Source organism: Bombina bombina, chromosome 7, assembly GCF_027579735.1.
Source record: "Bombina bombina isolate aBomBom1 chromosome 7, aBomBom1.pri, whole genome shotgun sequence".
Classification (NCBI taxonomy): domain Eukaryota; kingdom Metazoa; phylum Chordata; class Amphibia; order Anura; family Bombinatoridae; genus Bombina; species Bombina bombina.
The window spans coordinates 492,838,457-492,852,017 of record NC_069505.1 but is presented as its reverse complement, the minus strand read 5'-3'; the positions used below and the strand labels follow the sequence as shown (position 1 = coordinate 492,852,017).

At 44.0% G+C, this 13,561-nt stretch overlaps 2 protein-coding genes across 2 annotated transcripts in view; one reads left to right on the top strand and one right to left on the bottom strand.

Annotated features, from left to right (window-relative positions):
- Window positions 1-6,724, bottom strand: part of EXOSC5 (exosome component 5) — a 111,633-nt gene extending 104,909 nt beyond the window's left edge. Inside the window, exon 1 of the mRNA XM_053721638.1 lies at window positions 6,582-6,724. Within this exon, the coding sequence (XP_053577613.1) occupies window positions 6,582-6,669 (88 nt within the window). The 5' untranslated portion in view covers window positions 6,670-6,724. The remainder of the gene's footprint in view (window positions 1-6,581) is intronic.
- Window positions 6,725-6,874: 150 nt separating this feature from the next.
- The window catches only part of BCKDHA (branched chain keto acid dehydrogenase E1 subunit alpha), a 44,322-nt gene continuing 37,635 nt past the window's right edge, over window positions 6,875-13,561 (top strand). Inside the window, exons 1-3 of the mRNA XM_053721637.1 lie at window positions 6,875-7,032; window positions 11,418-11,597; window positions 11,821-11,907. Of these exons, the coding sequence (XP_053577612.1) occupies window positions 6,973-7,032; window positions 11,418-11,597; window positions 11,821-11,907 (327 nt within the window). The 5' untranslated portion in view covers window positions 6,875-6,972. The remainder of the gene's footprint in view (window positions 7,033-11,417; window positions 11,598-11,820; window positions 11,908-13,561) is intronic.

Here is a 13,561-nt window from a genome sequence, read left to right as displayed (position 1 = left end):
CAAAAAGGGTGCGTTGAGCCTAATGTACCACCACTTCAACCCTCAATACCTGCGTTGCTTACGGTAGCGGTAAGCAGCTAAAACGTGTTCGTGCACGATTCCCCCATAGGAAACAATGGGGCAGTTTGGGATGAAAAAAAACAGCGTTCAGCTCCCAACGCAGCCCCATTGTTTCCTATGGGGAAACACTTTCTAAGTCTACACCTAACACCCTAACATGAACCCCGAGTCTAAACACCCCTAAACTTACACTTATTAACCTCTAATCTGCCGACCCCACTATCGCTGACACCTGCATTATATTATTAACCCCTAATCTTCCACTCCGTACACCGCCGCAACCTACATTATACCTATGTACCCCTAATCTGCTGCCCCTAACATCGCCGACCCCTATATTATATTTATTAACCCCCTAATCTGCCCCCCCCCCCAACGTCGTCGCTACCTTACCTACACTTAACCCCAAATCTGCAGACCGGACCTCGCCGCTACTCTAATAAAGTTATTAACCCCTAAACGGCTGCACTCCCGCCTCGCAAACCCTATAATAAATTGTATTAACCCCTAATCTGCCCTCCCTAACATCACCGCCACCTAACTTCAAGTATTAACCCCTAATCTGCCGACCGGACCTCGCCGCTACTATAATAAATGTATTAACCCCTAAAGCTAAGTCTAACCCTATCCCTAACACCCCCCTAAGTTAAATATAATTTTAATCTAACAAAATAAATTAAATCTTATTAACTAAAGTATTCCTATTTAAAACTAAATACTTACCTGTAAAATAAACCCTAATATAGCTACAATATAACGAATAATTATATTGTAGCTATTTTAGGGTTTATTTTTATTTTACAGGCAACTTTGTATTTATTTTAACTAGGTACAATAGCTATTAAATAATAGTTATTAACTATTTAATAGCTACCTAGTTAAAATAATTACAAAATTACCTGTAAAATAAATCCTAACCTTAGTTACAATTAAACCTAACACTACACTATCAATAAATTAATTAAATACATTAACTACAAGTACCTACAATTAAATAAACTAAATTACAAAAAAAAAACCCCACTAAATTACAAAAAATAAAAAAATAAAAAGATTACAAGAATATTAGGCTAATTACACCTACTCTAAGCCCCCTAATAAAATAAAAAGCCCCCCAAAATAATAAAGGTCCCTACCCTATTCTAAATTAAAAAGTAACCAGCTCTTTTACCAGCCCTTAAAAGGGCTTTTTGCGGGGCATGCCCCAAAGTAATCAGCTCTTTTGCCTGTAGAACAGCCAATAGAATGTGAGATCAATCTGATTGGCTGATTGGATCAGCCAATCCGATTGAATTTGATTGGCTGATTCAATTAGCCAATCAGATTTTTCCTACCTTAATTCCGATTGGCTGATAGGATTCCATCAGCCAATCGGAATTCGAGGGACGCCATCTTGGATGACGTCATTTAAAGGAACCTTCATTCGGCAAATAGGCATCAGGGAAGAAGGATGGATCCGCGTCAGCTGGAAGAAGATGGCTCCGCTCCGGATGGATGAAGATAGAAGATGCGGCTTGGATGAAGATGTCTGCCGGTCCGGATGTCCTCTTCTGCCTGGATAGGATGAAGACTTCTGCCGCTACGGATGTCCTCTTTTGGTCCATCGGTGCCCGGCTGGGTGAACACGACTCAAGGTAGGGAGATCTTCAGGGGGGTAGTGTTAGGTTTATTTAAGGGGGGTTTGGGTTAGAGTAGGGGTATGTGGGTGGTGGGTTGTAATGTTGGGGGGTGGTATTGTGTTTTTTTACAGGCAAAAGAGCTGATTACTTTGGGGCATGCCCCGCAAAAAGCCCTTTTAAGGGCTGGTAAAAGAGCTGGTTACTTTTTAATTTAGAATAGGGTAGGGACATTTATTATTTTGGGGGGCTTTTTTATTTTATTAGGGGGCTTAGAGTAGGTGTAATTAGCCTAATATTCTTATAATCTTTTTTTATTTTTTGTAATTTAGTTTAGTTTATTTAATTGTATTTAATTGTAGGTACTTGTAGTTAATTTATTTAATTAATTTATTGATAGTGTAGTGTTAGGTTTAATTGTAACTTAGGTTAGGATTTATTTTACAGGTAATTTTGTAATTATTTTAACTAGGTAGCTATTAAATAGTTAATAACTATTATTTAATAGCTATTGTACCTAGTTAAAATAAATACAAAGTTGCCTGTAAAATAAAAATAAACCCTAAAATAGCTACAATATAATTATTTGTTATATTGTAGCTATATTAGGGTTTATTTTACAGGTAAGTATTTAGTTTTAAATAGGAATACTTTAGTTAATAAGATTTAATTTATTTCGTTAGATTAAAATTATATTTAACTTAGGGGGGTGTTAGGGTTAGACTTAGCTTTAGGGGTTAATACATTTATTATAGTAGCGGCGAGGTCTGGTCGGCAGATTAGGGGTTAATACTTGAAGTTAGGTGGCGGCGATGTTAGGGAGGGCAGATTAGGGGTTAATATAATTTATTACAGGGTTTGCGAGGCGGGAGTGTGGCGGTTTAGGGGTTAATACATTTATTAGAGTAGCGGCGAGGTCCGGTCGGCAAATTAGGGGTTAATAAGTGTAGGTAGGTAGGTAGCGGCGACGTTGGGGGGGAAGATTAGGGGTTAATAAATATTATGTAGGTGTTGGCAATGTTAGGGGCAGCAGATAGGGGTTCATAGGGATAATGTAGGTGGCGGAGGTGTGCGGTCGGCAGATTAGGGGTTAAAAATATTTATTATAGTGGCGGTGATGTGTACTTTAGAGCACAGTAGTTAAGAGCTTTATAAACCGGCGTTAGCCCAGAAAGCTCTTAACTACTGACTTTTTTCTGCAGCTGGAGTCTTGTCGGTAGAGGGTCTAGCGCTCACTTCAGCCAAGACTCTAAATACCAGCGCTAGGCAGATCCCATTGAAAAGATAGGATACGCAATTGGCGTAAGGGGATCTGCGGTATGGAAAAGTCGCGGCTTGAAAGTGAGCGTTAGACCCATTCCTGCCTGACTCTAAATACCAGCGGCCGGCCAAAACCAGCGTTAGGACCCCTTAACGCTGCTTTTGACGGCTAACGCAGAACTCTAAATCTAGGCGTTAGTTTATTAAAAGAATAAGAAATAATAAGCAATATTTGAATAAAGCAAATCAATAAGCATACATCATTACAATGATTTAATGATTATCAGGTTAAAACTAATGAAAACAATCACTAAATTATTTTATTTGCAGTAGCTTGCGGGTATAATAGAGAAACAGAAACTTTTGTTATTTAAATTCTCAGCATAGCTGGCAAGAACCAGGTAAACTAATAATCCTGGCAAACAATAAGAAAATAATATTATTACCAGATTTCTTATTGACCCAGTGTTATTGTCGACAGATAAGATCAGGTTAACAGGAATTACGTAACAAAATATTTGTGACTATAAAGGGCAAACCAGAATTGATTAACTCACCTGATTCAATAATAAAACTTTGAATATAAATGTAAAGAGCATAAATCATATTAACAAAACTTTTTCATATAGGTTTGTTTCACACTTATCAACATTGTGGGATCCTTCACTGGGGTTCAGTGTAAATAGACCCTCTTAGGTTACCCCTGGACCCTCCCTCACCATTATCCTGACTTGTCTATCTGGTCAGCTTAGCCTCCCATCTCCTCTGGATAGGGTGTGGTCATCATGCATGCTCAGTGTGGCCCCTTGTGCCGTCTGCTTGTGTCCCCCTCTCCCCCTTTTGTGGGTGAGTGTGCATTTTATGGAAAGTGCTTAACTCCACCCCAACTGATAAGGTTAGGTTCACATAATTGATTGGCTAACACTAATTACAGATTAATTAACATTTTTTTTAAGATTTAGCAGTTAGAATATTTTTCCCTCGGAAGATGGCACTCGTCACTAAGCTATAACAGACAAATATGTATTTTGTAAATCTATTCTGAAAAACAAGTCAGTTTCTCTATTTGACCATTAACCAAGGTTGAACCCCACTAATGTTTATAGAAAAAGAGACTTACTGGAACCATGTATGACAAACATGGGGATATTTGTGAATATTTATACCAGTAATGCAATGATAGGAATCATGCAGCTATGTTGGGGACCTTGAATATCATAGTAACTAAACATGGATTATTTTGATAAAGTACAAAAACTTCACCGTAAGCAATTATATACTGACAAGCAGCACTAGCTAATAGCTACATACTAATACTGATAAATAATATATATGTGTATGTGTACCTGAATATATAAGTAAATACACATGATCAATTGTACCCCTATATTATATAGCACAGACATATGTGATTAATATGCAATATCAAAATGGTGAATTATACTGGACAATTGTCCTGACACAACCAACCAGTACTGAAAAGCCTATCAGCAGAGGTAGAAGATAGGAGTATGTAGCTCTGTAAAGGGAGGCAGAAAAAGGCTTACTGCGACCGAATTTACAGAGGGCCTTAGAAAGACCAAAGGTTTACAACATGGTGTCTAAAGGCTAAACTCCCCAAACATTCCTCCGACAATTACTGTAACTCTGAGGGGAAAACCGGTGTTCTGTGAAGGGACCGAACTTTGTAAAACAGCGAACCATGTCACTTCCTGTGACGTTTCATCAGCTGTTGCTCTCAGTTTGAGCCTAATACGCATGCGTGGCAGATTCTTCACATTCCTGGGCGCATACGTAACGGTAAAACTCTTTACAATTGTGAAATTCTGAAACCATTGTATAGCGCATGCGTGGGCTTTTCTATCAGAAATGGGGGTGTTTTATAAATATTTATTTATATATAAGTTAAAAAACATACAAACATTCAAAGCACTTGACTTTATGTTTACTGTTAAATACGATATGCAGTGGAGATATCCGAGTGGCTGTTTGTCATGCAGGGAGGAATAAACATCTTTCCATGTTTGAGTTTGAGTTTATCTCAAACATGGAAAGATGTTTATTCCTCCCTGCATGACAGCCAGCCACTCGGATATCGGCACTGCATATCGTATTTAACAGTAAACATAAAGTCAAGTGCTTTGAATGTTTGTATGTTTTTTAACTTATATATAAATAAATATTTATAAATTACTATACATTTATTTCTGTTTCACAGCATAATGTGCATACAGTGTTCAATAAAACACCCCCATTTGTGATAGAAAAGCCCACGCATGCGCTATACAATGGTTTCAGAATTTCACAATTGTAAAGAGTTTTATCGTTACGTATGCGCCCAGGAATGTGAAGAATCTGCCACGCATGCGTATTAGGTTCAAACTGTGAGCAACAGCTGATGAAACGTCACAGGAAGTGACATGGTTCGCTGTTTTACAAAGTTCAGTCCCTTCACAGAACACCGGACTAAAGTATACACTGAAGCACCTATCTTAAGCACATCATACTTTAACCACCTCCAAAGGAGGCAAAGTTTAAACTGAGATATGAGGAGGTGGGTGGGGTTTTTATAGGCTTTGAGATTTGGGAAACTTTGCCTCCTCCTGAAAGGAATGTATATCCCATGTGTAACAAATCGTGGACTATCGTCACCTATATGAAAAAAAACAGGGGCACTTTCATTCATTAAACTTTAGATTGCAGCAGTTTTTTTAAATACTTTTTTCTTTAGAAAACCTGGACCGGCAATCCTCCGCCCACTTCTCATGTTGATGGTCATGGTCACGGCCACATAGCATGAGAAAGCTGAAATGCCAAGTGACTTTATGACAGCAACAGCGACTAGGAGTCGGACCTTTGATTTGTCCGAAATCAAAGTGGTGGTCAGAGTCATGTCTATGTGACTGACATTTGACAATGTCCTAAAATGGACACTGTACACATGGAAAGCTTATGGCTACATTGAGTCAACGTGGATATGTCATTCCTCCGCAGGAAGATTGGGAAGTTTGCTTACACAGAGCTTGGTACAGTCAGTAGTAGTACTGTCAAATCCCTGCCTGCTCACTATTGCTCCTTACACTCAAAAAACGCTGCTTTGAGTAGCTCCAGTCAGAACTGGGCACACTGAAGCAATGGTAAGTGGAGCAATTCATGGGCACCACCATAAACTACAACAGATGCATAGGCGGTGCCTGTCCTATTGACATGCTGGGACTTATAGTTCCCAAATGCAACATGGAGGGAATCTGACAGCCACTTCAAGAAACAATTCTCTATAATTATAAAAGTAAGGAGCAAGACAGAACTGTAACATAAAAGTGATGCATTGTTGATAGAATAACCTCTTGCAGTATTACAATTGTGTAACCATTACGAATTGAAACCATTGTTTCATCAAACATTGTACAGAAATGATCAACAGTAGCTTGTAATTTAAAACGATTAATTCTGCCATAAAAGTAACATTAGACATTGCACAAATTAAATATATCATTTAGCTTATTGTGGGATCAGAATTGCATTACTTATAACATAATATCGATGACATTACTGTTTTCCTAATGTTTTATACTGTACAATATTGCCATTGCTTTTATTAATACAATAACACAGCAAGCTAAATGTATCTTCACCATTACTCACCTTGAACAAACGTTGCAGAACCATCTGGCCGAGTCAGCGGGCTCTGCTCACACCCGATTTCCCTCAAAGCAGCCTCCATGTCTCCCATGTAAACACGTGCAAATCACTTCCGCTTCTGGGGACCTTCTCCTTGACAACAAACTCTAGACACTATACTTTCCGGTTGGATTATTTTGTTGCTAACACGCATCTATAAAGGGGCCTTTCTGTGATAGTAGCCATAAGAGCTGCCTGTTTGAAAAGCCAAATATATTTTGCCTGTATATGTCATGCTGCTTAAATGTATAACGATCGGGGGTGGTCACTGTATGGAGGAAAATAAAGAATGAACATTATAGTGCTGGGCTTGGCTTGAAGGGAATTGGAGGGGACAAGGGCACAGTTGAGCAAGATGGCGGCGCTGAGGGCTTTGCTTGGGAGACGTGTGCTGAGCTGTCTAAGGGGGAGACAGGTGAGATTTAAGGAAGGGGGTACAGGTGAGAGAGAGGCTGGGGGGTTTAAAGTCGAAAGAGACAGGCTGGCTGGTGGTGGTACAGGTGAGAGATATCATACGGAGAGTGGTACAGGTAAGAGAGACAGACTGAAAACGAGAGTGGTACAGGTGAGAGACAGGCTGAAAGTGGTAAAGGTGAGAGAGACAGACTGAGAGTGGTACAGGTGAGAGAGACAGACTGAGAGTGCTACAGGTGAGAGAGACATGATGGGGGTGGTACAGGTGAGAGATACGGACTCAGGGGGTACAGATGAGAGAGACAGGCTATGAGTGGTAAAGGTGAGAGAGACAGGCTGAAAATGGTTAAGGTGAGCGAGACAGGCTGAGGGTGGTACAGGTGAGAGAGACAGACTGAGAGTGGTACAGGTGAGAGAGACAGACTGAGAGTGGTACAGGTGAGAGAGACAGACTGAGAGTGGTACAGGTGAGAGAGACAGACTGAGAGTGGTACAGGTGAGAGAGACAGACTGAGAGTGGTACAGGTGAGAGAGACAGACTGAGAGTGGTACAGGTGAGAGAGACAGGCTGAGAGTGGTACAGGTGAGAGAGACAGGCTGAGAGTGGTACAGGTGAGAGAGACAGGCTGAGAGTGGTACAGGTGAGAGAGACAGGCTGAGAGTGGTACAGGTGAGAGAGACAGGCTGAGAGTGGTACAGGTGAGAGAGACAGGCTGAGAGTGGTACAGGTGAGAGAGACAGGCTGAGAGTGGTACAGGTGAGAGAGACAGGCTGAGAGTGGTACAGGTGAGAGAGACAGGCTGAGAGTGGTACAGGTGAGAGAGACAGACTGAGAGTGGTACAGGTGAGAGAGACAGACTGAGAGTGGTACAGGTGAGAGAGACAGACTGAGAGTGGTACAGATGAGAGAGACAGACTGAGAGTGGTACAGGTGAGAGAGACAGACTGAGAGTGGTACAGGTGAGAGAGACAGACTGAGAGTGGTACAGGTGAGAGAGACAGACTGAGAGTGGTACAGGTGAGAGAGACATGATGGGGGTGGTACAGGTGAGAGAGACATGATGGGGGTGGTACAGGTGAGAGAGACAGGCTGAGGGTGGTAGTGGTACAGGTGACAGAGAAGGACTCAGGGGGTACAGATGAGAGAGACAGGCTGAAAATGGTTAAGGTGAGAGAGACAGGCTGAGGGTGGTACAGGTGAGAGAGACAGGCTGAGGGTGGTACAGGTGAGAGAGACAGGCTGAGGGTGGTACAGGTGAGAGAGACAGGCTGAGGGTGGTACAGGTGAGAGAGACAGGCTGAGGGTGGTACAGGTGAGAGAGACAGGCTGAGGGTGGTACAGGTGAGAGAGACAGGCTGAGGGTGGTACAGGTGAGAGAGACAGGCTGAGGGTGGTACAGGTGAGAGAGACAGGCTGAGGGTGGTACAGGTGAGAGAGACAGGCTGAGGGTGGTACAGGTGAGAGAGACCGTCTCGGGGGGAGGTTCAGGTGAGAGAGACCGTCTCGGGGGGGAGGTTCAGGTGAGAGAGACCGTCTCGGGGGGGAGGTTCAGGTGAGAGAGACCGTCTCGGGGGGGAGGTTCAGGTGAGAGAGACCGTCTCGGGGGGGAGGTTCAGGTGAGAGAGACCGTCTCGGGGGGGAGGTTCAGGTGAGAGAGACCGTCTCGGGGGGGAGGTTCAGGTGAGAGAGACCGTCTCGGGGGGGGGGGGGGTTCAGTTGAGAGAGACCGTCTCGGGGGGGGAGGTTCAGGTGAGAGAGACCGTCTCGGGGGGGGAGGTTCAGGTGAGAGAGACCGTCTCGGGGGGGGAGGTTCAGGTGAGAGAGACCGTCTCGGGGGGGGAGGTTTAGGTGAGAGAGACCGTCTCGGGGGGGGAGGTTCAGGTGAGAGAGACCGTCTCGGGGGGGGAGGTTCAGGTGAGAGAGACCGTCTCGGGGGGGGAGGTTCAGGTGAGAGAGACCGTCTCGGGGGGGGGGAGGTTCAGGTGAGAGAGACCATCTCGGGGGGGGAGGTTCAGGTGAGAGAGACCGTCTCGGGGGGGGGAGGTTCAGGTGAGAGAGACCGTCTCGGGGGGGAGGTTCAGGTGAGAGAGACCGTCTCGGGGGGGAGGTTCAGGTGAGAGAGACCGTCTCGGGGGGGAGGTTCAGGTGAGAGAGACCGTCTCGGGGGGGGGTTCAGGTGAGAGACACAGGCTGAGGGTGGTACAGGTGAAAGAGACAGATTAAAGAGAGGGACAGGTGAGATAAACTAAGGTTATGTGTAAGGAAGAGACTGAAGGGGGAGATAAGTTAAAAAAAAAAAGAGAGAGGGAGAGACATAGGTAAGAAGGGGGAGACCGAAGGGGGGGGGGGGGCATAGGAAAGAAAGACAGAATGAGGGCATAGGAAAGAAAGGGAGACTGAAGGGCTGCATAGAAAAAAAAAACGAGACCGAAGGGGGCATAGTTAAGAACAAGTGAGTGAAGGGGGGCATAGTAAAGAGAGAGCAAAGGGGGGCATAATAAAGAGAGAGCAAAGGGGGGCATAGGAAAGAAAAAGAGAGCAAAGGGGGGCAAAGGAAAGAAAGAAAGAGAGAGAGCGAGGGGGGTATAGGAAAGAAAAAGCGAGTGAAGGGGGGCATAGGAAAGGAAGAGAGAAAGTGAGGGGCATAGGGAAGAAAGAGAGAGTACGAAGGGGGCGTAGGAAAGGAAAAGAGAGTGAAGGGGGGCATAGGGAAGGAAGAGAGAGGACGAAGGGGACATAGGGAAGGAAGAGAGAGTGAAGGGGACATAGGTGAAAAGGGAAACGGAAAGGGAGAAAGGTGCAAGAGAGAGACTGTGTGTGGGGGGGGGGGTATGAGAGAAACATTGTGGGGGGAAGCTGGTAAAACAAACTGGAGGTATAGCGGTGTGTGTGACATGTATGGAGACAGGTATGAAAGAGAGGAGTACTATGGGGGAGACAGGTGTGTGAGAGAGAAAGACTGTTGGGGAGACAGGTTTGAGAGAGAGGAGGACTGTGGGGGAGACAGGTGTGAAAGAGAGAGGAGCTGTTAGGGAGACAGGTGTTAGAGAAAGGAGGACTGTGGGGGAGTTAGGTGTGAGAGAGAGAAAGGAGCTGTTGGGGAGACAGGTGTGAAATAGAGGAGGACTGTTGGGGAGACAGGTGTTAGAGAAAGGAGGACTGTGGGGGAGACAGGTGTGAGAGAAAGGAGGACTGTGGGGGAGACAGGTGTTAGAGAAAGGAGGACTGTGGGGGAGACAGGTGTGAGAGAAAGAGACTAGGGTGAAAAAGATGTTAGACTGCTGGCTGAGACAGAGGCTTAGGGGGGACTGATAAGAGGGAATGAGACTGACAGTGGAGACGTATGGGGTAGACAGGTACTAGAGAAAGACTGAAGAGTAAAACAGGTGAAAGACAGTAGTGAGAGACTGAGGGGGAGACAGATGAGAGAGAGAGAAAGAGACTGAAACTAGTGCTTAAGAGACTGAGGGGTGACTGATGCGAGAGAGAAACTGAGGGGGAAGATTGGGGTGATAGACTTAGGACACACGAGTCAGAGAGACTGAGGGTTGAGGTGAGTGAGAGAGGGGGGCAGATAGGATTTAATTGCATTTATATTATCCCCTATTTGGATTTAGCAATTTATAATATAATACAAACGAGTTTTAACTTCTTGACTGTACTAGATGGCAACTAAATGCATTGCAGCCCTGCCTGGCAGCCAGAGGTTTAAGGATGCATTAGAGCATTTAACATCAGTAGGGTCAGGAGAAGAAGTAATTTGCAGTTAAAGGGTTACATTGTTGTGGCCTGTTAAAGGTCACCCCTGCAAGGAGAGGCTTGGCCCAGTTCTGGCATGTCATTGGCTGAGATATGGGGAGGGACATGAGCTGGATATGTCACAGCATTGTAAGCTTTGTGTTCATGTGGGACTGGAGAAACCTGTGCACTAATAACTGTAACATTTAGGGCCCATTCCTTGCCAGTACCAATGACAGTGACATATTTATGGGCTCATTCCCTGCTAGGACCACGGTGTACTACTGACAGTGACATTCAGTACATTTGCATAATCAATCAATGCATGATAAAAAGACAATGCAATAGCACGTAGTCTGAACTTCAAATGAGTAGATTTTTTTCTGACAAATTTCAAAGTTATGTCTATTGCCACTCCCCCTGTATCATGTGACAGGCATTAGCCAATCACAAATGCATATACGTATATTCTGTGAATTCTTGCACATGCTCAGTAGTAGCTGGTGACTCAAAAAGACTGTGCACATTTTGTTAATGGAAGTAAATTGGAAAGATGTTTAAGATTGCTGCTCTATCTGAATCATGCAACTTTAATTTTGACTTGAGTGTCCCTTTAATATAATTACTGTACCCATGCCTTTCCTCAGCATGTCATTCGGTGCCGCAGTGAGTTCACCTCCCTGGAGGAGAAACCGCAGTTCCCTGGAGCATCGGCGGAATTTATTGACTCGCTTGAGTTCATCCAACCTAACGTCATCTCCGGAATCCCTATCTATAGGGTGATGGATCGTCAGGGCCAGATCATAAACCCCAGCGAGGATCCAAACGTAAGGTGACATCTGCCCCTTTCTTCTTTACTGCTTACCACAAATGGAGTAGGTATAAGGAATGTGCTTCCAGGAGAGGAAGTATACATTTATACTTATGTTAGATTTACAGAAATGTATTGAAGTATTACACTGAACACAGTATTTCACCTTTAGGGGGTATAAATGGGCACAAAATTATACTGGATTTGGATGATGTTGCTTATTACCAATATTTTTACAGATTCCCAAAGACAAAGTGCTGAAGTTTTACCACACAATGACTTTACTCAACACCATGGATCGAATTCTGTACGAGTCTCAGAGACAGGTAAGTTAACAGCTATATCACATGCAAAGTGACAGACTCCATATCCAACGGTTCTATACTGGTTTTATCAGTCTGCAAAGTGAGGGACTGATATCATGTCCCAAAACGCCCTGCTGTAACTGTCATTGTGTTGTGCTGCAGGGTTGGGGACAGACACCATATCCCATAGCTCCCTTCTGTCTGTGTGACTGGGTCAGTCTGTAGGGGACAGGTAGACCCTGTACCCCCCTTCTGACTGTGTCATACTGCAGGGGACAGACAGACCCCATACTCCCCTTCTGTCTGTGTCATACTGCAGGGGACAGGCAGATCCCATACCCCCCTTCTGTCTGTGTCACACTACAGGGGACAGGCAGACCCCATGCCCCCCTTCTATCTGTGTCACACTGCAGGGGACAGGCAGACCCCATACCCCCCTTCTATCTGTGTCACTGTGTCATTCTGCAGGGGACAGGCAGACCCCATACCCCCCTTCTGTCTGTGTCACTGTGTCATACTGCAGGGGACAGGCAGACCCCATACCCCCCTTCTGTCTGTGTCACTGTGTCATCCTGCAGGGGACAGGCAGACGCCCATACCCCCCCCCCCCCTTCTGTCTGTGTCATACTGCAGGGGACAGGCAGACCCCATACCCCCCTTCTGTCTCTGTCATACTGCAGGGGGCAGGCAGACCCCATACCCCCCTTCTGTCTGTGTCACTGAGTGAACCTGTAGGGGATGAACAGACTCCACTTCCCATAGTTTCTTTGACATTATTGCATACTGCAGTGGGGAAAGATTGACCTTATTTCCTATTGTTTACTCTTGTCTTGACTCTTCAGTCGTAGTCCAAAAGGATATTACAACACCCCATCCCTATTTAAGTACCCACAACCTTAAAATATGTCAGTAACCTTACCATTTGAGAAAAGAATCATATTTTTTTATTTTCCAAGTTCACTCATTGCAGTACAGTGAGTCTAAAACGATCCAGAAACAACATCTGTATGGAGGCTCTGAGCAGAGGAGGGATCTTAAAGGGACATAATACCCATATACTAAATCACTTGAAAGTGATGTAGCATAACTGTACAAAACTGACAAGAAAATATCACATGAACATCTCTATATAAAAAAGTGAAATATTTAACCTCAAAATTTCTTCAGCTCACCATAGTAAGTGTTATGTGAATGGTTATACTTCAGCTACTGTCAGCTGTATGTTGAGGGGAAAAACAGCCAATCCGTTTCATCAGTGCTGATGCTTTACTGTGATCTCATGAGATTTTATAGTAAACTTCCTTAAACAGAGGATGGAAATAACATGGCTGTGCCTGCACATGTCAGACGCACACTTCCTTGCAAGTCCTGGGACTAGCTTCCTAATTGGCTGCTTAAAGGCCTTTTATAATGGGATGTGGCTACTGTGGAAATGTTAAGGTAAAATATCTGTTTTTTACATAGAGATGTTTATGTGATTTTCTTTTTCCTAGTAAGCGTTTTACTGCTATGCTGCATTACTTTAAAGTGCTTCAACATTTGGGTATCATGTCCCTTTAATGTGATACTAATGGATGAGAAAACATTAAATGGTTGTGTTGGCAAGACCGAAAATGCCTAGAAAGAAAAAAGTAGGATGACTGATGGCAGTGAGAGGAAAATTAGGCCAAAAAGT